This window comes from Lampetra planeri, chromosome 25, assembly GCF_965212315.1.
Source record: "Lampetra planeri chromosome 25, kcLamPlan1.2.h2, whole genome shotgun sequence".
Classification (NCBI taxonomy): Eukaryota; Metazoa; Chordata; class Hyperoartia; order Petromyzontiformes; family Petromyzontidae; genus Lampetra; species Lampetra planeri.
The window spans coordinates 7,487,027-7,514,563 of record NC_136131.1 but is presented as its reverse complement, the minus strand read 5'-3'; the positions used below and the strand labels follow the sequence as shown (position 1 = coordinate 7,514,563).

The 27,537-nt window shown below is 50.9% G+C and overlaps 2 protein-coding genes across 2 annotated transcripts; one reads left to right on the top strand and one right to left on the bottom strand.

Moving 5' to 3' along the window:
* The first annotated feature begins 6,032 nt into the window (after positions 1 to 6,032).
* LOC144727375 (epithelial cell adhesion molecule-like) lies at positions 6,033 to 21,687 on the top strand. Its single transcript, XM_078606146.1, has 9 exons — positions 6,033 to 6,368; positions 11,826 to 11,975; positions 14,319 to 14,571; positions 15,464 to 15,529; positions 16,268 to 16,331; positions 16,717 to 16,812; positions 17,525 to 17,704; positions 18,780 to 18,827; positions 19,939 to 21,687. The coding sequence occupies exons 1-9, from the start codon at positions 6,287 to 6,289 to the stop codon at positions 19,966 to 19,968; spliced, it is 969 nt and encodes a 322-aa protein (XP_078462272.1). The 5' UTR covers positions 6,033 to 6,286; the 3' UTR covers positions 19,969 to 21,687.
* A 363-nt stretch (positions 21,688 to 22,050) lies between these two features.
* Positions 22,051 to 25,965, bottom strand: LOC144727376 (peptidoglycan-recognition protein SC2-like). The gene is made up of 4 exons (XM_078606147.1): positions 25,835 to 25,965; positions 24,579 to 24,780; positions 23,130 to 23,245; positions 22,051 to 22,682 (listed from the first exon to the last, which is right to left on the bottom strand). The coding sequence occupies exons 1-4, from the start codon at positions 25,875 to 25,877 to the stop codon at positions 22,501 to 22,503; spliced, it is 543 nt and encodes a 180-aa protein (XP_078462273.1). The 5' UTR covers positions 25,878 to 25,965; the 3' UTR covers positions 22,051 to 22,500.
* Between the last annotated feature and the right edge of the window lie 1,572 nt (positions 25,966 to 27,537).

The window sequence follows — 27,537 nt, the reverse complement described above, 5'->3', positions numbered from 1 at the left end:
CGGATCGAGACGAGTTGCCACCCGTCCCGGTTTCACCCGGACATTGTCAAGGTGGCGATCCGCGTGTCGAGGTGCCAACAGGAATTGATTTGTACCAAGACCTCGTGGTATCGGTGTTGCTGTCTTGGTGATAGAACTCGGCTGAATGAGAGAGAGGGGGGGGGTATGTCCAGGTTTGGTCTGGGGATTAGGTGGCAACCTTCTTGGGATCATAACACAAGCACGCTGATGTGTACCTATGACTCACAGCGTTATATGGGGTACCAATAACCGGTGTGCAAACATCATTACGGGGGAGAAGCGGAGATGTGAACGTATCATGAACCAATCGGAATGCACAAGATGTCTTCAGAGGCCGTCCATAAATGACGTCACGCGATTTTGGACGATTTTTTACCCCCCCCCCCCTCGTTATACGTCGTCACAAATGTCTGACCCCCCCCCCCTCAAATATGACGTCACAAAGCTCTGCCCCCCCCCCCAAAATAAAACATGCTTCAAATCTCTTTAAACTATTGTCATTGCAGTGCGTATTTAATGTGGCGCTGCACTCTGATGTTGTCGGAGAAAACGTTTATAAAAAAAAGTCTATTTAATTAAGTAGAACGTGTTGTCTATATTTATTGAAAGTTGCGCATTTTGATGTGACGTCACATTTCTCAACCCCCCCCCCCCTCGTCACACATCGTCATACATGTCTGACCCCCCCCCCCCTCCAAGTGCGTGACGTCATTTATGGACGGCCCCTCAGGCGTCGTATGCTCAGCACGGGCTGAGCTTGGATAGAAGTTTGATGGCGGCGATTACCCCGCATGAAACAGGCTGCATGAGCATCCACTGTTGCGCTGCACTGTACTCCTATGTTCCCTCGGCCTTCACAAACCCGCACTGACCAGCCTGGTGAAGTATGGTCACATCATCCCCAAACGGCTCGCAGGGCGCGGCCTACTCTCATCCAGCAGTGGATTGACAATATATTTATCTGTAGCTGCACATGAGTACCTGTATGCTAATGGGAATCAATTCACTTAATGTATGCCAGTGTTTGTCCTGCTATCAAGTCTTTGTTATATATGTCGAGTTACACGCGCACTAATCTATTGACAGGTGCCTTTGAATGTACAGGGTGTTCCAGATGTCTTGTGACCCCCATTGAATTCTCTAAAACATTTTTTTAATAAGGTTTATTTAAAACATAAATGAAAATGCAAATGAAAAAAAGGATAGGTAGGGGTCAATTAATTGGGGGTCACAAGACTTCTGGACCACTCCTGTCGTGAAAGTGGGGAGCGGTCTTGAACTATCAACCCTTTTAAATGGGGGGCCCTGCGTTGTTAAATAAATAAATATCCCATCTTAAGCTTTGTGTGAACACGGGGGGGGGGGGCGGGGGGTGATCACCCCTAAGCCCCACCCCCCTCCTTCTTTGTATCCGCCACTGTTAACCAGAGGTGGGACAAAGTCATTGTTATGCAAGTCCAAGTCGAGTCGCAAGTCATCAAATTCATGACTCGAGTCTGACTCGAGTCCAAGTCACATGACTCGAGTCCACATCTCATAGGTGGGACAAAGTCATTGTTATGCAAGTCCAAGTCGAGTCGCAAGTCATCAAATTCATGACTCGAGTCTGACTCGAGTCCAAGTCACATGACTCGAGTCCACACCTCTGCTGTTAACATGCTTGGGTGAATGAGTCTGTTTCTCTGCGGTTGTTTATCAAGTCGTATTTGTGCCCGCATCGGCAGGGTGTGTTGTTGTGAATCTGTGGAACCACGTGGCCGGAGTGTCGGGTTTGCCGAGCACGGTGATTCACGCCACCTTGATCCCCCCCCCTCTCGTTTACCCGTCTAACCTGTCTAACCTGCATCACACACACCTCACCTATCCCACATCGTTCACCTCCATCACACAATCACACGCCTCACCTGCATCACACACCTCACCTACCTCACCTGCGTCGCCCCTCGCACCTGCATCACATAACCTCGCGATCAGGGACAGCCGGAACAGAGAATGACATAATTCAAACATATAACAAAATGAATGAATGTGTGCTTGGGCAGGACACGTCATGGTTACAGGGATGGCGACCGATGGTCAAGACTCACGACGGAGTGGCAGCCAAGGGAGAAATGGACCGCATCACTGCCGGATTAAGCGAGTGCGGGGCCTGTCGCATATGTTATAAAGGAGCCCCAAACAAATAAATCACATAAATATTAAAACACACATGTTTTACTTGCACAGTAAAGTAATTGTATTGTTTCATTTGCTATACAGCCAGATAATACGACAAATCGCTAACCTTAAACACCCAGTCGTTCGTAAAAGTTGAAGGCGGTATAGTACTATAGTAATAGAGCAAGTGCAGAATCGCTGAATCTGAATTGATAGTTTGAAAGCATTTAGCGCGGGGCCCTTGAAAGTGCGGGGCCCGTAGCATATGTAGCTACTTTTGCTACTAGGATCATCCGGCACTGGACCGCGTGCTCGAGGACATCGAGGGGAGATGGAGCGATGCCATCGAGGGGAGATGGAGCGATGCCATCTAGCTCGTGCGTGCAACAGGCGCTGAGGATCACGTCGCAGAAACGTGAGAGATGGCGACGGCTTGGGGGGCATCCCCGTCATTCAGCAGTGGACAGACCATGGCTGCCGATGATGACGATGATGCTGATGATGATTGTGACCTCACCTCCCGACCAAACTTACCTTTGCCAATGACATCATCGAACATTCCATTCACCTTGGCGCATCACGCCACTTGCCCCGGAAACGCTCTGCCCAAATTAGGCGCGCCGTGCCGAACGAGTCACGCGTGGCGCTGGCCAAGACGACACACGGTGCTGACGGCTCGACATGGGGGTCACACTTCTTACTCATCAACAACAGCGCGTGGCTATAAACAATAATATGCCATTGGCGACATTTCGGCTTCTTGGTAGAAGATGAACGACGACTACGCTTCAATCGTGGATACAATCATCACCTTGTGTCATCGGTTCGCTATGGAGGAGGGCCATCGTCCGAAACGTCGCCTGTCGTTTCATTTTCGGGCCGCGCAGCGTTGCTGACAAATGAGTTGAGTTTGTTGTTATTCAATCTTGATTTGAAGCTTTCGTGACTGCAGGAATCCATACTCTTTGGTTCTTTCGGTAAAGTCACGTCGGTATAAAATCAACTAGATCACGACGTTTCGGGTGCAACACAAGCGTCCGTCATCAGTTTTCCCACCTGACTTTACCGAAAGAACCAAAGAGTTTGTTGTTGTTGTTGTTGTTTTGCTCGTGCACCGCAGCTGCCCGCAACGCAGCGCTAACGCCCGCTGTGCATGACGGTCACCCATCCAAAGCGCTGTCCAGACTCATCACGGCTTAGCTTGCCACATCTCACGCTGCCCGGTACCGTCTTGTATTCATCGACGATGAAAGCATTGGCCGTCGTCTAGCCGCAGCGGGATGACGGCATCACCAAACCACTGCGCTTCCGCGACTAGATATCACGATCGTCCATTCTCTATCCACTGCTGGATAAAGCCCTCCCTGCACAAGCCTTGACACAACGCGTCACCGCTACTAGGCTTCATCAGTGGCGCGTAGCCGTGTCGCATTGCTGCCGTGACTGTTGACTCACGCGGTGCTGGTGACTCTTCGTCTGCAGGGAAGAGGATATGGTGATATGAGTCATATCTCCACTCAAACAAAGACACACATCAGCGTCAGTCATGATATATCCACTGCTGGATGAAGGCCTCCCCCCAAGCTGTCGCCTTCCCATCCCTACCGATGTAACAATCCATCCAGCACACGAGTTTACGTCATCACTTCCCTCATTTGGCTGCCACTCCGCTGTTAGTCTCGACCATCTTCAAGCGACGTTGTCCTGGGCTTGATCTTGGTGAATGGGTTACATATTCTCAACTCTTTTTGAGTTGCTGATCTAAGCTACATAATGGTCACACGTTTAGTTCTACCGATCTGGTGGCCTGGATAAGGCTGAGAAATGTTGAACAATACTTGCAATCTAGATTTCAAGTTTTCGTGACTGCAGGAATCCATACATACTCTTTGGTTCTTTCGGTAAAGTCACGTAGATATAAAACAAAATAAATTGCTGAGGCAGTGCCCGCCTCAGCAGTCGTTTCATGCTGTGGTTGTCCCACCTGATGACGGACGCTTGTGTTGTGCCCGAAACGTCGTGATTTAATTTATTTTGTTTTATATCTACGCGACTTTACCGAAACAACCAAAGAGTAATAATTGCAATGATGTACACCTCTCTCTCTACCTGTGTGTGTGTGTTGTTACATCTGTTTGGTAACATTTCTGTGACAATAAACAGCTGAACCATCTCAAATATTCGCAATACAGTACACGGCATACCAGCCTTCATACCATCGTCACCATGTGCTGTGTAAGAATAGCGTATAATGGTAGGTTTTTACCCTTTTAACTGGTACAAAACTGACACCTTTATTCAAGGCATCATGTTTGCAATGACCACAACACAAGTAGTCAATAAAGCAAACAAAAAGAAGCAACTCTGATAAGGATAATAATATGCACTGTCCTTGAAGTTGATTGGCCCACACCCGAGACGGCTTTCTTTAGAGCCTAGTCCCCATTGGTGTAGGGCCAGATGACTACTTGTGTTGTGGTCATTGCAAACATGATGCCTTGAATAAAGGTGTCAGTTTTGTACCAGTTAAAAGGGTAAAAACCTACCATTATATTTTGCCACTGGTAAAAGAGATCTCATAGTGTAAGAATAGCGGTTGATCAATTATCACCAGACATGCTGGATGTTATTACCAGCGAAACGTCGTACTCAAATTTTAAATGATGTTGATTTACTCTTCAACACACCGGTGGGCTAAAGTAGTGAACTATTTGTCCTTTGTAAACGTGACACATTTTTTACTGTTTGGCCGTGTCGGGTGGTGGAGGGTTACGACACATTTATAAATAACGCGATCTAACCCAAAAACCTTTATTATGAATATCACCAGACACCTTTCTAGATAATAAAAAAACTAAACTATATTTTTTCACAATCCATTGCTGTTTGAAGGACCCGGTACGCCCTGAGGGTCCCGGTGGTTGTTTAACCATACTTCACCACGACGGTTAGTTGCGGGATGGTGATGGGTCGGACGCTAGCCAGGACTGGTTCGGATATCACTCGCTACTGATGTTAGCCGTGGCCAAATAATCGAACTCATGGCGCCGGTGTCAACCGCGTCGTAAATACCACAAACATCGACAGCGACGAGGTTAATAGAACCAAAACTGGACAAATACACCACAAAGCCATGCGGACATGCACGCTTGGAATTACACCGATGGACTGAAAGGGTATCAGAGAACATACGCAGGTGAGATACCTCGGATTTACTGTTGAGCACAGTAAATGGGCTTGTGCAGGAGACGTCGCAGGCGCGAAGGGGGCCACAGGCAGCGGCGAAGACTAACAGCGGAGTGGCAGTCAAAGGAAGAGCAGAGGGAGGACTTCATCGGGACGGACGGAGCGATGAAATCAGCGCGTGTGCTCAGGTCTGCGCGAGGAAATTTAATTTCCCATCGCGGGGTCGTGAAAAGTGGCCCGGCGTTTGAGGGCTAGTGGTAGGGGGTGCGGGCAAGTCGTTCATCCAGCAGTGGAGTCGACCATGCGCCTGGCTATGATGATGACGACGCTACACACTCACCGAGGCGATGACATCATCTGGTCGTATCACATCGCAGGAGCATTTCGAGATAGCGGCAATTTTGGGGGGGGCGGGAGTGGGAGGGGTGATCCCTTCATCCAGCAGTGGATTTGACCATGATGATGTGAATGATGATGGGGATCACACATCTTGTTGTTATTGGCAAAGTTGCAACGTATCAACGCTCTTGCTATACGCACACCCCGCCCCCGCCTGCGTGTGGGTGCGGGAGGCGTGACCGGACGCGAAGAGGAGAAGGAGGAGGAGCAAGAGCCATTGTGGAACGCGTAAATAAATATATATTGAAGTGAACTATTTAAAAAGCCTCGTCCCTCCCCCACCCAGCCACCCTCTCGCCCCCCTGCCGTGACGTGAATCCGCCGCACAGGTCGCTTCGACTTCACCTGCGCGGCGAGGAGGAGGAAGAGGAACAGGAACGAGACGCCATTTCATCCTCGATCTTCGCGCGTTCCACATTTACCTGCCGTCTTGTCTCACCTGGCGCGGTGTCCTTTTGGTGAATAAAATCCACGGCGACAACAGGAGCGAGAAGAAAGGGTTGTGGTGGTGTTGTCCACGACGATGATGATGATGGCCTCCACGCCTCTCGTGATGGTGGCGCTGGCTCTCGTTCTCGGCATGGTCGCCCGAGTTTCTGCTCAAGGTGAGGCTGCGGGTGGTGGCGAGGGATTTTGACCCTCACCTGTGTGGTGAGGATTGAAACGCTCACCTGTGCGGTGAGGGTGGGAGAACTCGCCTGTGCTAGATGAGGGTTGGAACATTCTCCTTTTGCGAGGTGAGCGTTAGAAGAACGGCTCACCTGTGAGGGGTGAGGGGTAATACGGCTCACCTGTGAGGGGTAATACGGCTCACCTGTGAGGGGTAGAGCGGCTCACCTGTGAGGGGTAGAGCGGCTCACCTGAGAGGGGTGAAGGGTAATACGGCTCACCTGTGAGGGGTGAGGGGTAATACGGCTCACCTGTGAGGGGTGAGGGGTAATACGGCTCACCTGTGAGGGGTGAGGGGTAATACGGCTCACCTGTGAGGGGTAGAGCGGCTCACCTGTGAGGGGCAGAGCGGCTCACCTGTGAGGGGTAGAGCGGCTCACCTGTGAGGGGTAGAGCGGGCTCACCTGTGAGGGGTAGAGCGGCTCACCTGTGAGGGGTAGAGCGGCTCACCTGTGAGGGGTAGAGCGGCTCACCTGTGAGGGGTAGAGCGGCTCACCTGTGAGGGGTAGAGCGGCTCGCCTGTGAGGGGTAGAGCGGCTCGCCTGTGAGGGGTAGAGCGGCTCGCCTGTGAGGGGTAGAACGGCTCGCCTGTGAGGGGTAGAGCGGCTCGCCTGTGAGGGGTAGAGCGGCTCGCCTGTGAGGGGTAGAGCGGCTCGCCTGTGAGGGGTAGAGCGGCTCGCCTGTGAGGGGTAGAGCGGCTCGCCTGTGAGGGGTAGAGCGGCTCACCTGTGAGGGGTAGAGCGGCTCACCTGTGAGGGGTAGAGCGGCTCACCTGTGAGGGGTAGAGCGGCTCACCTGTGAGGGGTAGAGCGGCTCACCTGTGAGGGGTAGAGCGGCTCACCTGTGAGGGGTAGAGCGGCTCACCTGTGAGGGGTAGAGCGGCTCACCTGTGAGGGGTAGAGCGGCTCACCTGTGAGGGGTAGAGCGGCTCACCTGTGAGGGGTAGAGCGGCTCACCTGTGAGGGGTAGAGCGGCTCACCTGTGAGGGGTAGAGCGGCTCACCTGTGAGGGGTAGAGCGGCTCACCTGTGAGGGGTAGAGCGGCTCACCTGTGAGGGGTAGAGCGGCTCACCTGTGAGGGGTAGAGCGGCTCACCTGTGAGGGGTAGAGCGGCTCACCTGTGAGGGGTAGAGCGGCTCACCTGTGAGGGGTAGAGCGGCTCACCTGTGAGGGGTAGAGCGGCTCACCTGTGAGGGGTAGAGCGGCTCACCTGTGAGGGGTAGAGCGGCTCACCTGTGAGGGGTAGAGCGGCTCACCTGTGAGGGGTAGAGCGGCTCACCTGTGAGGGGTAGAGCGGCTCACCTGTGAGGGGTAGAGCGGCTCACCTGTGAGGGGTAGAGCGGCTCACCTGTGAGGGGTAGAGCGGCTCACCTGTGAGGGGTAGAGCGGCTCACCTGTGAGGGGTAGAGCGGCTCACCTGTGAGGGGTAGAGCGGCTCACCTGTGAGGGGTAGAGCGGCTCACCTGTGAGGGGTAGAGCGGCTCACCTGTGAGGGGTAGAGCGGCTCACCTGTGAGGGGTAGAGCGGCTCACCTGTGAGGGGTAGAGCGGCTCACCTGTGAGGGGTAGAGCGGCTCACCTGTGAGGGGTAGAGCGGCTCACCTGTGAGGGGTAGAGCGGCTCACCTGTGAGGGGTAGAGCGGCTCACCTGTGAGGGGTAGAGCGGCTCACCTGTGAGGGGTAGAGCGGCTCACCTGTGAGGGGTAGAGCGGCTCACCTGTGAGGGGTAGAGCGGCTCACCTGTGAGGGGTAGAGCGGCTCACCTGTGAGGGGTAGAGCGGCTCACCTGTGAGGGGTAGAGCGGCTCACCTGTGAGGGGTAGAGCGGCTCACCTGTGAGGGGTAGAGCGGCTCACCTGTGAGGGGTAGAGCGGCTCACCTGTGAGGGGTAGAGCGGCTCACCTGTGAGGGGTAGAGCGGCTCACCTGTGAGGGGTAGAGCGGCTCACCTGTGAGGGGTAGAGCGGCTCACCTGTGAGGGGTAGAGCGGCTCACCTGTGAGGGGTAGAGCGGCTCACCTGTGAGGGGTAGAGCGGCTCACCTGTGAGGGGTAGAGCGGCTCACCTGTGAGGGGTAGAGCGGCTCACCTGTGAGGGGTAGAGCGGCTCACCTGTGAGGGGTAGAGCGGCTCACCTGTGAGGGGTAGAGCGGCTCACCTGTGAGGGGTAGAGCGGCTCACCTGTGAGGGGTAGAGCGGCTCACCTGTGAGGGGTAGAGCGGCTCACCTGTGAGGGGTAGAGCGGCTCACCTGTGCGGAGTGTGGTGGGGGTATATACGGTATTTTAATATAATATTTTAATATAAAACGTCGACTACCTATTAACAACTGCGATGATGTTACGTGCGTCGTTGAGGACGACGTTTAAAAAGGTGTAACCATCTCCAGTATTGACCCAAATTAGTTCACGAACGTTTTTTTTAAAATAATCTTTGTTTTTAAAATAATCTTTGTTTTTAAAATAATCTTTGTTTTTAAAATAATCTTTGTTTTTAAAAGCAATATATCAACTTAACACGACGGGCGAGTGGTGAAGGTCTAATTTTAATCGGAGATGGCCCCAAAACGCCAAGCGGCCAGCGACAAACAGCACCGCTAAAGCAATGCTGCGGAGACTTAACTCGTTAAAGATGACGTCCGTAAGCGGATCGTTTACCAGAATTGACCCAAAGTGTATTAAAATCGAATACATTTTGTAACGACGACAACCAACAAAAATTGGTCCTTCGCTCCGACTGGCGAGGAGACTTTTAACGTGGAGATGGGCGGGAGTGGTGGCGGCTGCCATTTTGGAACGAAACGACAACTTTCGAGCTCCACTGCTGCCTAGAGACGGGCGGTGGCTAGGGGTTACCGGCGGGGGAAACGTGGCCAAACGAAGTAAAATAAACCACCTTGATAAGTGGAAATGCCTGAGCAAATGCGTGCATGACCAACGTGTATAGTATTACAAAAAAAATGTATTTTCACCCCCGCCTGTTTAAACACTCCCTGGGCCCCAAACATTGGGCGTTTGGTATATTGAGGGGGTCGTGGGGGTTTTTTTTGTTAACGAGAAACAGGAACCACGTAAGATGTATTACGCGCGCGTGCATGTTGAGGTGTGCGCGCGCCTGACGAGGAAGTGGCGTTTAATAATAAATAAATAAAGCGAACCACACATTTAAGGGAATCGTTCAAACCACGGAGCGTAATGTTTTGTCGAGAGAGATAAATGGCCCAAATGTATGAAACGTTACACACGGGAATGGGCTTTAAGAGTTATCCAGTATAGAAAATGGAGCCCCCCCCACACACCCACCTAACGAAAATCTCTCGTCGGTTCGAAAATATCTCTTTATTTGACGAATGTGTTAGCGGTTTCCGTGGCGAGACGATCATGAGCCATGCACGAGTTCGTAAGCGAACGTGGTACCGTGAGGTTTGTCGATGTATCGTTAGACATCAACAAAACACCTTGTTGGGGCTGGGTGGAACGTTGCGTGGTTAGGGCCCTTTACCCAGACGGCAAGACGGGTGATGGGATTGCAGCCGGAGTGAATGCCCTGCTGAGATGGACCGGCCAAGTGCCTTGTTGTGCCCTTTATGGACCGTTATCGATGGCTACTATGGGGAGGCTTCTTCTTGGTTCTTTCGGTAAAGTCACGTAGAAGGGAAGTAATAAAATGATAAAAATAAAACATAATAAAATAATTCTCACGACGTTTCGTGAGAATTATTTTATTTCGTGAGAATTATTTTATTATGTTTATTATGTTTTATTTTATTATTATTATTATTATTATAATTTGTATTACTTCCCTTCTACGTGACTTTACCGAAAGAACCAAGAAAATGAATCCCTGCAGTCACGAAAGCTTTAAATCGAAATTTATGGGGAGGGTGATTCTACAGCACGGCCGATAGTAGTAAAGTTGGTGTTTGCGCTGCTATAACTTCCACCACCAAGGCCACGCGCCTTGTTGGCTTCATAAGTTGCATATTGAAATAAGCAATTTGTTAATCCAGGGTGATTCATTTATAGATAACTTACCGATTTGTAATCATGACCCCAATGACCTCGGCTTATGCATCTCATTAAATGTTGTAAGCAAATAACAACGGCTGCCGTTAGACACTATGTATAACGTTTGGAGCTGGTATTACTTGTTTTTGAGATTGGAGGGTGACCAAAAGGCTTTGGAATAAAATGTTAACCATAAATTCACCCGATTTCATTTCAGTGGGGGTATCTATACATGGATCGCCCAATGTGTAACCTTTAGATTCGTGTTGCTGTTGGTTGGGGTGAGGCTTTTCTTTGGGTAATCTGATGCTGGGGTTGTGTTGCGGTACGACTTTGGGGCGAGGCTGCCTCTGCCTTACGCCAGTGTTTAGCGTGGCCATTGTTAAAGATTCATCTGTCGGGGTGTGGTGACTGTCGGAGAGAGAGGATGCCTGAAAAGTGACAATTTATGGACTTGCCGGAAGGTTTCGGGGCACCCTCGTGGGTGTGTAATAACACCTCCATCACTCCAGGTCGTTCAGGGACCTTGCCCGTGTATGTATGTTGACCTTCTTCTTCTGCACCCGTACGTAGCCAACCGTGTTAATTGGAGGCGCGGGGGGAAAACGACAAACTATAAACACGACATATCCAAAGAAATTGGTTATCAATCCTAGATTTAAAGGTGTGCATAGCTCCAGTGGCATCCTTGCCCATGTTGCGCCTCCTTGACAAGAACTTCCCCCAGCGTGCCGGATGTCTCAACCACAGACCCCCCCCCACACACTACGCAGTAACGCACCTGGCGGCTTCGATCATTTGGCTCCATGAGATGCGCATGGGTTCAATAAAATCTGCTCCTGTGACTTCTATAATATGGGGTTCTCAAGTCTTGGCGAGTTTTAATGGCGGCTCTGCCCCGTCACCAATGGCTGCACTTATAAATGGTGGCTAGATTCCGCCTCCCCTGAGGAATTAAAATGATCGCTTTTACCGTCGTGCGATCAACAGAGCAGAGCGCTCGTATGCAGAGCGGGTGGAGAAATGTTATTCGCTGCTGTGTGGACCGAGGTCTCTTAAAAGGGTTGGCGATCGCGTGAGGGGATTGAATGAATTCTGCGACACGTCAAGTCACCACCACCACCACCCCCCTCCCCGAGCACGTGGTTTTTTTTGCGTTCATTTTGTCCTTCCTGGCGCAGCCTCCTGATTTTAGCACTGGTTGGCTTCGTACGGTGGGAAATACATTTAACGTGCGGACAACAGCGCTCTCGGTGATAAGGTGGAGGGAATTTTAGCTTATATATTTACGACATTGGATGGTCAACTTTATCAGTCCGCATCCCTGCCATTTGGAGGAGAATACACCTGATTCCATGTCCGTGACCATCGTTCCCATCAACCCCTCCCGCAGACATGTGTCCCGCCTGCAAGGGGGTGGTCGACCCGTGCGTGAGTGCGTGTCGCTTCAACCCCTACGCGACCAAGTGTATCGTGGACTGTACCAGCGGCTGCAAGGCCCTGTGGAAGGATCCCGAGAACAAGATCGTCAACTGCGAGAAACGTGAGTCCCTTCCCCACCCCACCCAATCCTCCCTCCACTCGTTGCTCGTGAAGGCTTTAGCGCTTGTTCTCTGCACACATTGCCCGTGTCACGTCCCCCCCTCTCCTCCTCCCGCTCTGGCGGTGTGATATGGGTGTTTGTGTGGTCTACATGTGGAGTGGCGGTTAAGGTGTGTGGTGTTGTGTGGGTATGCAGATGTAACACAATGTGTGTAAATGTTACACAATGTGTGTACAGTGCTATTGGTAAATAGATGGGCAGTTATGTACTAATGGGCATCTGAAAAAGCATCGTATATCAAAATATTCTGATTCTGTGGGAATTCTGGTTTGCGGTGTTGTGCGAATGGTTCGGGCGTTCAGCATTGCCTGAAATGTGGTGGGTGTATACAAAGTCATGTTGCGTACGGTGCGAAAGAAGTTCAACACATACAGAGTGGTGTGTGTGGCGTCGTGGTGGTTTTTTCTTTGCGTGGTTTCTCGTGGCTGTGTTTGCACGTTCGAGTTTGGTGTGCGGATTTGCCCGTCCTTGTGCGTGCCGTGTGCAAGGGGCTGTCGTCTCGTGTTACACAACTCTCGTCGTTTACTCGCCCTCTCGCTTACACATTAACGAGCCCGCCGTGCCGTTGGTGTTTGCGCAACCGGCGTCATCGCACGGGTCACGGTACCTGCAAACGTGACCCGCCATTTAACGCATTTTGAGCGCATACTTCATGGACTCACTACTCCCCTCCCCCCCCACAAAGTAACCTTCACAGTCATTGGGGAATTTCCCAGAGCATGGCAGGCGACAGTCCGTGCTTTCGTGGAAACGCAACTGATCTGGCAAAAAAATGTTTTGCCAAATGAACCTTATGGCGGTATACATAGGCTTAGTTCTTTCGGTAAAGTCACGTGACTTTACCGAAAGAACTAAGAGTATGAATCCTTGCAGTCACGAAAGCTTCAAATCTAGAACTTATGGCGGGACCCCGAGGTCCCATAAGCCCCCGGCTCTCGCATCAACTGCGTTGCGACGTCATTTTATATCTGAAGGCGAACGCTGCAGCAATCTATTCCTCTCGACGAGTTCTTCACGATGCGCTAATCAAAGTTTCAAAGTTTTTTGTTTATGACAACGGCCATTTTGGTGGGTCGCTGCGTTTATGTGCGCGGTGGGATGGAGGTTCAAAGAATGAATGTTAGTTTTAATGAAATGAGGCAGTTTTGGCCCATTTTATTGTTTTTTTTAAATGAAAATCTGGCCAGAAATCGTCCTTGCTTAACACCGTTGATGGCAATTGTTGATTCCAGTCTGCGTCGGTTTTCACGTGGTTTAAGCAAAGGTGACCAACGGACTGCACACTGTAAGTAAGCAAGTGGACATGTTGGACATGCGTGTGATCTCATTTGCAAGAGTGAATCACTGCACCCTTGTCACAGTCCAGAGTCCAAGTTTTTAAAAAATTTTATGCGCAACTCATCCGTGAATGTAACGGGGGGATTGAGTGGTATCCTGCCCTGCCTGCTCAACAAAGCAATGGCGTGGTTGCTCTTCATTGGCCGGCGGTGGAAATTCCACATTCCTATGGTAGGAGCCAGGCTCTTGATACTGATTGGCCAATTCACTGGTGGTTGGGGCACCACGCTTCAAGCAATTGCCTTATGTGCAGGTAAATTTGTCTCAAACCTCCCCCTAGCATACATGTTTTTCCTTAGACGGTGCTATAGACAAATGTGAATTATATATTTACATCGTTTGCTTTATTATGAAGCCACTGGGAACTATACACTTATCTAAATTGACAATTCATTCATATTTTTTTAGAACCGTTTTTGTGTTTAGTGGTCCTTCCCTCACACTTCCGATTTTAGTACTGTTGGCTACGTACAGTGCGAAAGACCTTCAACATACATTGTAATGAACCCTTTCCCGTTCGGAGACGTCTGAAAGTTGCAGGGTGGGTCCCATTCACCACTGAAGCGTACAAGCAGTCGGCGTTTATTTTATTTCTAGGCATAGCGATGTTGTTTTTAAAGACATTGTACTTACCGCAGAGAGCTATAGCGACCATGACCGCACTTTTTTTTTTATAGCCGGCGCCAAACCATGCCACACGCCCTCCCGCATGGCCTTGTGGGAGCCTCTCCGTATGTCTTCCGACCTGAAGACGTACCGACAAAATAAATTTCATCTTAGTTTTTTTTCATCTGATTCCATTCCAATGACTTTCCCCATCGAAATGGGAAAGGGTTCAAGTTGCTTGCCTGTGGTGACCTTTGCTCCCCATCATCTCTCGTCCCGAATCCGCCGTCCCTCTTCCCCCCCCCCTCTCCTCTCCGTCGACGTTTGGCGGCGTTGCAGTGACGCCTCGCTGCATCCTCATGCACCAGGAGAGCGACGCGCTGAAACGCCAGAGCCGCTCAGGTCCCGCGTCCGGCGGCCGTCTCGACACGGACGGCCTCTACGACCCCAAGTGCTTCGACAACGGCACCTTCAGGGCGGAGCAGTCCAACGAGACGACGCGCCAACGCTGGTGCGTCAACAGTGCCGGGGTGCGCAACACCGACAAGCTGGTGGACGCGGACCCGGAATGCAAGCGGCTCGTCATGTGCACGTGAGTAGTAAGGGGGGGGGGGGGGGGGTGGTGGCACGGTGGCGATGTCGACTCTCCCTCTCGCATGGTGCGCAGGAGGTCGTGGGTTCGATCTTGACCCCTTGACGCCTGCTGTGTGTTTGGAGTTTGCATGACTCTCCTCGTGGTGGTGTGGATTTTTCTCTGGGATCTCTGGTTTTTCTCTCCACGTTTAGAAACGTGCGTTTTAGAGGATTTTGCTGCTATAAATGTGCTAGCCAGGTCACTTCTGAGAAAGAGCCTCGCCTCTATACAGCTCTGGGCCTCCTCTGGTAAGATAAAAATAGCTTAAGTGTTTTACCTTCTAGTTCTGGCAATGCGGCAAAGTTGCCTCTTGCCAAGTTTGATTTAGTTATTTGTCAGTTGACTAATTGATGGTGATGATGATCGCTCATTGCAATGCATTCTACATGTAGTCCTTGCCCATTCCAATTTTTATTGTGAGATAATCCTCCTCACCTGATTGTCAAGTGCCAAGTAGTCCAGGGGGTGGTGGGGGTAGAGTGAGTGGCTCAAATCGGGCGGAAGGGTTAGAGTTCACTCGCACTGTCAGTACGGCCGCCACAGCCAAAAGGTCTAATCCGATGTGCGACTAATCACCACATTGCACACAGCGCAGCTATCCGAAAGAACCAAATAACAATATTTCCATAATTTTTCGTTGTGCGATTATTTTTCATGAAATAAACAAACACCTCAAATGAAGGGGGTGGTGAAGCGCAGGGCTTTGCCGCTGGTTCGCGCGCCGTGCGACCTTAAAAAGCCGCGGCCAAACGCCGGTGGCGAGGAGAGGTGCTCTCGTCAGATGACGACGACGACGTCGTCGTCGTGATGAGGTGCGACGTTTAATACCGATGTGTGTTTGCCCTTGCAGCCAAATCGTGCTGGACTTCTTCGTGAACATGACGCACCCTACTGTGCTTGAACCGCAGTTCAAGACGTAAGTTAAACGGCGGGGGGGGGGGGAGCGGGCGGGGTGGGGGACGCCCCTGCGGTTAACTTTCTTGTTGTGGGTTTTAGGGGCTCCTGTTGGGGGAAATGAGAAATTATCAAAAGGTGGATTGTAAATTGTTAGAAAAACGTTAGCGTGGGTTATCTCTTCAGCAGTGTATACGTTTCTATGCGAGTTGTCGACTTGCTGCAGGACCCCATTGGTTATGGTGGATTTCGTTACTGGGTGAAAGTCTGACCACTTCCGCTTGGTTCGTAAGGATTTGTCCATTTAAAAAAAAAAGGTGTTCGTGGTACACGCGTCGAATTCTGCGTGTCAAATTGGATTATTTTAATTGATTTTTAAACTGTGCATGTGTTACCTAAATAGGCTGTAGATTTTTAAAATTCAGAATCGACAAAGCGATGCGACCTGGAGACTGCGGACTGGACAGATGACACGAATGTGATGGCACAAACAATTTGCGGACCTTGCAAAACGAGACTAAGAATCTATTCCGGAATCTGTCTCGAACCACGACGATTCACCAAACCTGCTCCTGCGTGTTTTTCGTGATGTTTGGTGCACAATTGTCTGACGTTTCACTCAATTTGCTGCGAGCTTCTTGAGGAAGTTACTGAAAAAGAGGGGGGGGGAGGTGAAACGTCATTGGATCGAACGTAATCCGTTTGTAATTGTGTTTTTTACCGACGGCTGAGGTTTAATTTTACAAATTCTTCTTTCTAGGAGACTTCAAAAGGTGATGCAGGACTCCTTCCTCCTGAGCCCCTCTCAAATGAGCGAAACCATGGTACGTCATTGTTAGTGCTCTATTTGTATTAAAACTAAAGTTGCCTGAAAGATCAATAGGATGGACAAACGTGTGTACATGATACGGCATGGAGAAAGGCCTTCGTCCCAGCATTAGATTGACAAAGATGTGTTTTTTTTTTTTTAAACATTGCCACGAATATTCGGCCCGAGCTGGAATCCTCCAACTGCTGCATTCTCTGAGATGGAGCTCCCAGGTCTCCTTCCCCGTATAGAATTCCGCGTGATGCAGTCTGGGTGACCCCGGTGGGCTAGTGCTCGCCGATTGTTAAAAAAAGCATTTGTGACAAATATAATGCAAATTTTTTACGAGAGGACAAATCGCTAACGATCAATGTCGCCACCGCCCCCCCCCCACCACGTAGATGGACGACACCGGAAATGTTCTAATCACCATCAAGGCCGGCAACACGTCTGCCGATCAGGATGTGGGGACTGTCGCCTACTACTTGGAGAAGCAGGTGAGTGGCCAACTGGGGTTCGCTCCCGCTGGGGTACGCCCCTTCACATGTTTGAGATGATGATGATGATGTGCGTGCCCGCTCGATAGAAGGGTACAGCAGAGTACAGTGTTCCGAGATGCCCCATCCACGTAAGGTGCTCTTAAAACGCTCGATCATTGACCCATAACATGGATGTTGAACTTTAGCACCGTATGTTGCCAACCGTGTTCATCGGAGGTACGGGGGGAAGGACGACAAACACAAAGTGGTTCTAAATAAGTGAGTTGTCAATATAGATTTAAAAGTGCATCGCTCCAGTGGTTTCATAATGTCGGAAGGAAGAGCGTTCCAGACGGCCACAGAAGTGCATCTGAAAGCACACCCATGCGGTGACCGTCTGTTCGCTGGTCAGCCAAAAGCCGCTGCGAGGCTGACCGACGTTTGCGTGATTTGTTATGATCCTTGACAAGATCGACAAGGTGTTGCGATTCATTTTGTGGGCGAGCACTTTGTGTAATGAGTGTGAACACCGTAATATGTAGAGAACCACAGAACTTGGGCAATTGTTAGTAGCACTGGCTCCTCGCTACCGCGTGGGCTGCCTTCCCCACTCGTCTGCAGTTCTCCTCACGCCCTCTCTTCGAGTCTTCTCCTTTATAATTATTTATTGACTCCCTTACCAAAAAACATTAAATCCTTCCAGCTTTGACTTTTTTATTTTCTCCCCCAGTTTTTGAAGGGGGAGCTGCCAGGCCTGCCACGCGAAGCGCTCGACCTGAGCAAGCGTGGCGCGCAGGTGTGGTACTACGACGACGAGCCGCCGCGCATGAACATGAAGCACATGGCCCCCGGCATCATCGCCATCATCTGCGTCCTCGTCCTCTCCCTCGTCGCAGCCATCGTCGTCATCGTGAGTGTCTGATTCGGGGTTTTTATTTTTTTTGCCCAAACGCGCGCGACACTCCTCGTGCAGCGGTGTAACTAAACCTACGAAGTCAACTATTCTTATAGATCTTCTTGGTTCTTTCGGTAAAGTCGCATAGAAGGGAAATAATAAAATTTAAACATTTTTATTATTTTATTTCCCTTCTACGTGACTTTACCGAAAGTACCAAGAAGATGAATCCCTGCAGTCACGAAAGCTTTCAATTGATATTCTTATATAGTTTACTTCATATGCCCACGGCTATATAGCTCTTTTTCAGAAGCGACCTGGTCACAAATTATAACTCAACGAAGTGGCTTATCACGTGGAAATTTATAGCGGCCAAATACTCCAAAAGTATGTTAATTCTAAATGGCGGGAAAAACCAAACGACCCGGAGAAAATTACATGCGACCACAGGGAGGGGGGACATGCAAACTCCAAATATACAGGCGTCTGGATCGAACCCACGACCTCCTGTATAACAGGCAAGGGTAATTAACATCTCGCCACCGTGGCACCCCTGGTGGTATTGGCGGAACACCACGATGCTGAATGCTGCCCCGATTTGGGTTCAAACCTAGCCACAGGATTGCCCTTTAATGCAAATTTTAGCTCGGATCCTCCAGAAAAATTTTTTGACTCTGGTGAGGCTTTCCTGGGTAAACAAGCAGAATGATCATAGATTTTGTATTAAAAAAATACAATTGCAATGTGGGTGTGGATATAACTGCCATTTCTAACGCTCATTCGCACCCCAAAGACGACGCGTCGTCTTCCCCTATATCGCCTTCACACACTGATGGGTCAAGTGCTGTTAGTGAGCACTGATGAAGGCCCGCCTGGCTACCTTTGTCTCCCTAGTGGAGATTGTTTACACCGCACCAGGTACTCATTTGAGGTTTAGTAGACTTTGGGGGGGGAATCCCAGGACCGCTTCGTATAATCGTCACTGGTGTTGGCTGGTGCATAGCATGGCGTGCTAGCCGCTGTTGTATGATCTTGTATAAGAATACAATAACAGTGGCTGTGCCCTGCTAACGTTGCCGTGTCTCCCCAGGTGGTGATGAAGAAGAGGTCGTCCAAGAAGAAGGACAACATCTTTGAGGTAAGGCCGTAGCAGGCGGGAGCGAGGTCGCGAGCTCCTCGGATTTCATTCGCAGTCGCCGCCCTCCCGCGTAACGATTCGAAAGCGGTTGACGGGCCCCATCCTTTTCTTCACCCCCCCCCCCCCCCCATTCATGTGGTCCCGTTGCACCGGGACAGCTATTTGCGGATTTTCAGTAACCCTATCGTTGGACCCTCCTCGGCGTTTTGTAATGAGCTCTCGTTACGTCGTCAAAATTTCTAGAATTAAAAAAAACGGATTGATCGCGCAGTGCTACGGGTGAGGCGCGAGGCAGCCAATGAGTCTGGCTTCTGGGTGAGCGAGGGTGGATCGCCGCCGCTGCTGCTGTTCCTCAGGGGAACGCGTGCGTTGGGCGATGTGTGGAGCCCCCCCCCCCCCCCCCCATGCTCACAGATTGGCGAGTCCCTCAATTTTTCCACCCACCCTCGCGTGGCAGCCATGGCAGCACCCTAGCCGCGTGGCGTACGGCGGACGCGGTTTGATCCGCGGGGCCGGCGTCTCTCCACTCGAGTCCGAGGGGGGGGGGGGGGGGTGGGGAGGGGGAAGTTCAGCGACGGCCTTTTTTTGCGAGACATGGTTGCAATGGAATTTGCGCTCGTGCCAACGTCGTGCACGGTGGAACTCCTTGTATAAGTGGTGATGCGAGAGGATAGAAGGTGGGGTGTGCATATTGGTAAATCTTAAATGTTCACATGCATAAAAGTTCCTCTATTGTACCTGCCTAGCCGCTTGGTGTTTTGGGGCTTTGGGCCTGTGCTTGGCAACTATGCTTTGGATTTGTATTAAAATGACTCTTGTTGTCCACCTGCCAATCCACATAAACAAGGGTCATGGGGTGCCTTTGACACGTCCACGAGTCTATTTCTGGCTACTCCCAAGGCTGCTTGCCTTTTTTGGGAAGGTTTTTTCAAATTGTTAATGCCTAAATTACCTGCAGGCTAATGTGGCTGATGATTAACAGCACTTGGCCAATCTGCTGCTGGATGAAGGCCTCTTGAAGCCAGCCCCGTGTCTCAAGATCCTTGTGCATCGCAACTACGAGGTATCCCTAAACCCACTTGTGTCTCCCCGTGTGTCTCTGACATATTAGGGCCAGGAGCTGCAACAGAAGCTGACATAAACAGCGAGCGACTCGTAAATCAAGGAGGGCATCGCTCCTGGGCAACACTCCTTCGGAAATCGCATCGCCATTATCTCCAACCTAGTAGTTAATTAATCATCCCCGATACAATGTCGGTAAATCTTGACCTCTTAGCTGTTTTTGTACATTTAGGTCATTCACGTTCATTGCTTTTGGACCTGGAGGAAAAAAAAAACTCTTTTTCTGGTCATTTGTCTTTGAAGAAATGAGGATGTTTTTCCTGTGGCGTTTTAGATATTGTTCTTGGCGCGCCGCCGTGTAATCATGCGATTGCCCGTGCGTGATTTGATTTTTATAATTGGTGTCCTTTAACCTGACCTCCCGTGTGTCGACTTGGATCTGTGAAGTCGAGTTAACCGAGCCGTACGTTGTCGCATGCCATTCTATATTTAGGATTGTGTTTTTATACTTCACGTTTTAATAAACATTTTGAAAACGGGGGGGGGGGGGGTGGGAGGAAAAAAACCTGGCAGTGCGAACAAACACTCGCCACTACCGTCTCCTTAAAAAAAAAAACTAAGTAGCAACGGTTACGTATTTTAATTGTCGACGCAACATTTAATACACACTTTTTAAAAGCTCCACAACCTTCAAAAATCTACACCCCAAAACTAGCGGCCATTGTTAATCTGTAGGCTTGTCTCAAAGTTGTGACCTCCGTATATCAAAAGTTGGGAATTTAGTCGCCTAGCCAGAATTGCCCCGCCCCGCCTAGGGGTCGTCCCAGTCGTTCATCCAGGGTAGGTAAACTGAAGATCCAACCCAGTCAACATGCTGACAACAGTGGCAGTTTTTGAGGTTGCACTATGGTATGCTTTGAGGATCGACAGTTGTGGTTTATGTTTTGAATTGGAATTCCATGCTTCCCACTTTTTTTTTACCAAACCTGCATTGACCGGCACGGTGAAGTTAGTCATATCCCTACGTATCTCGTGTTGTGAGGCCCTAATTGAGCAGTGGGGTAACGGAGGGGAAGGGGGGCTGTTTGTAGAAAAGCCACCCACCGTAGCGATGGGACGAATATCCATCCTCTCGTGGGAGGGTGTAGTAAGCGTTGTGCGTGTTGGCAACTTAAAATCCTGTAACTGTATTTTCCAGTTGTGCAGCTTGTGAGCTTGGTGGTGATGCCAGATATGGAGGTTAATTCTCTAGATCAGTGGATGGAAGTTTTCAAACAATTGAACATTTTTAAGTTATTTTCAATAAATCGATTGCTTGGTCTAAAGGGGCAAACGCTGTAATGTTATATTCCTAGATGAAGGAGCGTTAGATAATCGTGGCGGCTGGATTTTTGACACTTCACTTCCCGGCGATTCAATTTGTCACGATTTATTGAACCTTGTGGCGAAGGTAGCAGCTGCTGGTGGTCGAAGGAGTTTCTATAAACCGGTACAGTGCACGTGACCTCGATAGAGGGAACATTGCTTCTTAAGTGCGTGCAGTTTCGTGAAGTGTATCGCGAGCCTATTTAATCCATATGCCGTTTGCCCTCTAGGCATACCTAAGTAAAGTTCACAGGTGGAAACTCAACCGTGCCCTGTGTTTTTTTTAAAGTGTAACCCCAACATTTGAGTTGTAATTCAGGGGGTCTGATCTCGGAGAAACCACTGGTCTGGCACCACACGTTTGGTTCCTGTTTGTATGTTGGAATTGTTTCATCCGTTAAGGGCAAAATAAAACTTTTGGAAAAAATGTGAACGTGGTCTCTGAAATGTAATGGTTAATGTTACGGTTGTGCGAGTGGGTTTATTGGCCATGCTTTCAAGTGTTAAGCTGTCGAGTTAGTGAACTTTGCACAGTGCTTTGCCACTTTATGATTGTGAGCAGTGGCACAGTGGTTAGCACACTGCTGTGAAACCGTGCAACCTCGGGTTCAAGTGCCAGCAACGGCTGTGGCTCGAATCGCTTGTGTGCGTTCACACAGCCACGCGTTACAAAGACATCCATATATAATAACACTCGTTGGTGGTGACGTCATGCACGCCGCTTGTGCCAGGCTAGGTGCACCTTGAGGCCACACTCGCACAACACAAACCCATATGCTTTACACGGGCACGACAATGATCACCGCAGTTTTGTTTTTTATTGCGATCGTCATTTGAGCAACAAAAATAGGTTGATGCAATTTAGTGTTTTACGTGGGGGGAGGGGAGGAATATATAGTTTGATGTAAAGGCGCAGCCCTGGAAGTGCTTGCTCGTGCCACTGCTGTGAGAAGGGGTGGGGGGTCCACTCGAGGGAGCTCCCGCTCCGATTGTGCGGTAAATGGTTTGACACTCGCTCCAGTCTGCAGGCTTGCCCAAGTGTTGGCGGTCGGCAGCTACAAATGTATCCGCTAGATAGGTAAGCTAGCTTCGGGAAGGTGGGGAGGAAAGCCGGGTTGGGGAGAGCGAGAGGCCGTTGCTTAGCAGTGGGGAAGGTGACGTGTTAGGGGTGCGTTGATGGATCAAGAATGCCGGTGGGAGACTCGGTCGTAGCTCGTGTCCGGCAGGGCAGGCGTGGTGGGGTTGTTTAGGGGTTGCCCCAGTTGGTCCACGTCTTGATTTCGTTGTAGAGGGCGTCCCCAGGACAGGTGGTGGAGCCCACTTGACGGTGCCCGATGAGGCGGTAGCTGCTCTTCAGCTTGCCCTTGTTGATGGCGCAGGTGATCAGCGCCTTGGCCGCTGTGATGGCCGACGCCACGGGCTTGGAGGCTGTGCAGCGTGGAGCGCACGTGGCATGGGTAATCGTCATCATCGTCATTGACACCGCGACCAACATTACCGTCATCGTCGGCGTGGTCGCCGTGCAGAATGCAAGCAGCCCAAAATAAATACATAATCTGACCATCCGCCTACACGTCCTCCTATTTGCGCGTGTGTATATGTTGAACTTCTTTCGCGCCGTACCTAGCCAAACCGGACTAATTGGAGGTGCGGGGGGGGGGGAGAGACAACAAACTAGACGCACAAAGAAGATGATGGCCATTACCATGTGATCGGGTGTTCAAGTGGCGAGGTGGGCAGGTGATCGGAGCAGATGCCCAGGTGTGCCCAGGTGAACTCACAGGTGTGCCCAGGTGTGCCCAGGTGAAATCACAGGTGTGCCCAGGTGAGCCTAGGTGTGCCCAGGTGTGCCCAGGTGTGCTCAGGTGAACTCACAGGTAAAGTCTCCGATGAAGCTGGCCGCCAGGTGGGTGTTGTAGCCACTCGTGTGCGCGCCCTGGCGGTCCCAGCCGCGACCCTCGTACACATTGCCATCACCTCCCACCAGGAAACTGGGGGGCACGGGGGGGGCAACAGGTGGGGGGGCACGGGGGACAACAGGGGGGGGCAACAGGGGGCACGGGGAACAGCAGGGGGGACGGGGGGGACAACGGAGGGGGGGGGGGGTACAAGGGACAAGAGGGGGCACGCAGGGACAAGGGGACGTGATGATACAGGGGCTATGCAAGTTGTTCGTGGGTTCGACCCCGACCCTGACGCCTGCTACTGTATATTTGGAGTGTGCGTGTGTGTCTCTCTCTCCCCCCGTGGTCGCGTGGATTTTTCTCTGGGTCCTCCGGGTTTTCCCTCCACGTTTAGAATCAACATACCTCTTACAAGTATTTGGCTGTTTATAAATGTCCACGTGATAAGCCACTTGGTTGAGTATCATTTGTATCATGTCATTTATATCGCTGAAAAAGAGCGATGTAGTTCAGTGGGCGTTACCTGGTAAAATAATTATAGTTTCCTTGATACTTGATTTGGAGCTTTCGTGACTGCAGGAATTGCTCTTTGGTTCTTTCGGTAAAGTCACGTAGACAGAAAAAAGAAAGTAAATATTCTAATTAAATTATTTAAAAACATTCTACGTGACTTTACCGAAAGAACCAAAGAGTAGTTTTCTTGATAGTTTAGTTTTACCGTAAATTGCGTGCGTGTCGACGCTTCTGAAAATAAGTTCTTACCTCTGGGCTAAAAAAAAATGTTGATTTTCATGTTATATTTGTAAGTGCTTTGGTTACCTTTCCGATACTTTGCCCTCTTATCGTATTTTTGTTATAGTTTGTTGTTAATTTTCTGACCCGCCCCAACTGGACATCTGTGAATTAAAGAGCTTCATAGCCCATAGGATTCCTCCAATATAGATACAGATTCTGAGACCTCGCAACTCTCTCATCTACCTCAGGGGCCGTCCATAAATGACGTCACGCACCTGGGGGGGGGGGTCAGACATTTGTGACGATGTGTGACGAGGGGGGGGGGGTGAGACATCAAAATGCGCAACTTTCAATAAATATAAACAACACGTTCTACTTAATTAAATATACTTTTTAATACACGTTTTCTCCTACAACATCAGAGTGCAGCGCCACATTAAATACGCACTACAATGACAATAGTTTAAAGCGATTTGAAGCATTTTTTGGGGGGGGGGGGGGGGGGCAGAGCTTTATGACGTCATATTTGAGGGGTTGTCTGACTTTTTCTGACGTTGTGTGACGAAGAGAGGGGGGGGGGGGTAAAAAATCGTCCAAAATCGCGTGACGTCAATTATGGACGGCCCCTTACCCATAGCTCACACCTCTGGGGGAGGGGGCGGGGGCCCTCTCGCCTCCAACTCACCTGTATCCAATGTCGGACCATCCGTTCGAGTCCATGTGGTAGTTCTGGATGCTGCGCACGCGCGCCGAGCACGCGGCCTCGTCGGAGCAGGTCGGGGTGGCGGTGTGGTGGATGATGAAGTAATACACGGGCACCGGCATGGAGGTGATGCCGTTGGGGGAGCGGGCCCCCCACCCTGAGCGCGATACGATGCGCGGGCACGCTGCGCACAAAAAAGACAAAGATCCCCCGTGTAGCCTTAAGCAGACTGTTGGGGCAAGTGCTGTTAGCGGGCACCTATGAAGGCCGGGAAGGCACACGAGGGGGTGGGTGGCCAGCACCACGCCCGACCGCCTTTGTCTCCCCAGTGGCGATGTTTGTACACACTGCACCAGGCTGAGTCGACCTAGGGGAGGCCCAGGACCGGTTCAGATAATCGTCACTGTGTCGGCCGTGAGCGGGAATCGAACTCGGGTGTCCGGATTCGTGGCACAGCGCGCTAACCGCTACACTTCGACTGCGTACAAGCACACACTCAAGACAAACAACACCGCCCACATAGCCTTAGAGCAGTGTTCTTCACTAAATTTCAGAGGGGGGGGGGCACGTTCGCCGATAAGGCATCAGTGTGAGGGCCACCACACCGCCCGCTCAGGATGTTTTCACATTTTTGTGTTGCCAGGGGCCCCACTAAAGGCCACCAGGGTTCCACCAGTGGCCCGCGGGGCCTTGCAGTGAAGAACGCTGCCTTGGGCTGTTGGGGCAAAGTGCTGTTAGCGAGCAGCGCACCTGTGAAGGCCGGCACGGCACACGAGGGGTGGGTGGCCAGCACCACGCAAGGCCGCCTTTGTCTCCCTAGTGGCGATGTTTACACAGCGGAGCAACAGGTGCTCTCATTTGAGGCAGAATCCCCACAACTCGACACTCGAGTTTATACCCACGTGTACAAACACGTGTGCACGTGAGTACACACACACGTGGACACGCACACACACGCGTGTGCATATCCGAATCATTTCAGAATATTTATACTGGAGGAATCCGATGAGCTATACAGCTCTTTTTTTGCAGATGTCCAGTCGTAGATATCGAGGTGTACACGTTAAAATTAAGCCCTGGCTTAAAATAATTTAGAAGTTGCGGGCGGGGTCTGAATGACACCTTTCAGCAAAGCGGGGGGCTGCTGGAGGTGGGGGGTCAGCCCCCTACAGCCTCCCACAGCCCCCCACAGCCCCAGCCAGCCACCCACGACGCCACGGGGCTTTTCGAACACTCACCATCGATGAAGGGCAACAGAGCGAGCAGAAGAAGGAACTTCATGGCTGCGGGAAGAACTCGTACCACCTTCCTGGGGAAGACTCAAGTGCCAGTGAGATGGGCTCCATCCTTTTATACAAAACCCCCTGAGTTGCCTCGACCTTGTGCCGAGTCGCAGCATCACGTACGCCGGGCACAATCGTGAGAAGAACCCCATCGATTTCCCGACACGGCGAGCTGATGTTTTTTTGATGGCCGTTGGAGCTTACCACGACCCCTTCCCCGCCCCCTTCTCGGGCAATGACCCCCCCCCCCTTACGAATTTAGGTATTTTCAGGTGAAGGTCAGACACGTACGCAGGCTTAAGTTCGAGATGAGCCCTGGTGTCTTATAGTTTTATTTTGTGTGGGGAATTTCATTCATGTTGTATAACGTATTCAATTCCTTCCCTCGACTGTTTTAAATACCGCCCATACCTGATGCCAAGCACTTCGCCGATGTTCGCCTTATACTGGTAAGAACCTCCTGGTTACACCAGCCCACAGGGGATTATTGTGTCCGTCCGTCGTGCATCCAAAAATGGGAGGGGTGGGGCTGGGTGGGGAGGGGAGGGTGGGGAGCGGCTGGGTGGGGAGGTGTGGGGCTGGGTGGGGAGGGCTGGTCACCCCGTGGTGCCCTTATCAAACTCAACGTTTAACCTACTCACGCCGGCTTGTGCCCGCCCTCACAGTCGGGCATATTTGCGGAATGCACCACGCCGCCGTTGACCCTGCCCATTGACCGAGCAACCCAACGTTCCTACCAGCTCCCTCTGCCGGAATGTGTTCATCATCGTCATCAGCAGCATCATCATCAGCTATGGTAAATACCCTGCCGGATAAAGGCCTCCCCCAAAGCTGGCATGCCATCTCACGGTGCCGTGATGCAGCGATATATACAGCGAACATCTAAATCTGTGTTGATATTATTTCAGAGCCTTCCTCTCGTTTGCCTGCCACTCCGTCCTTAGTCTCGTCCACCGGTCATCATCCTCATCATCATCCCTTTCAGCGACGTGACCCTGCCAAGCTCCATTATACTTTCCTGGCCAGTCACAATGATGACTCTTATACCTTGTCAGGGCCATCTATAGGTGGGGGAGGGTCCAGGGCCCGAGGCAAATCCCACCATGTGGGCCCCCCGACGCCTTCAAACTAAACCGGGAGTATTACATCTGACACCGTGACCTTAAAGCGGCGCCCCCACCCCCCCCCCCCATGCGCGGGGCCCTGGGCAATCGCCCCGACCCGCCGTACCCGAGGAACGGCTCCGGAACTTGCGTTTGTTCGCTACTCCACGTGTTCCGCTTTGTCGTCGATCTGCGTAATTCCAACCAGGATTATTTTATGCAACGCTCCGCTTACGTTCCGTGTTTATATGATCCACGCGTTACAGCAGATAATCCACACCGACGGAAATCATTCCGCACCGGGGGACATCCTTGCGTTGCTCTTGGGAAGTCGACTGCTGTGAGGGCAGAATTTCAGCAGCATTGGTTCAACACAAGCAAAGCTCAAGTGAGAAGTTAAGTTTGTATGTCGTAATCGCGTGGATTTTTTCTCCTGGTCCTCCGGGTTTTCCCTCCACATTTAGAATCAACACACATTTAGAGTGTTCGACTGCTATAAATGTCCACGTGATAAGCCACTTTGTTGAGCTCTCATTTATGGCTGGGTCGTCTCTG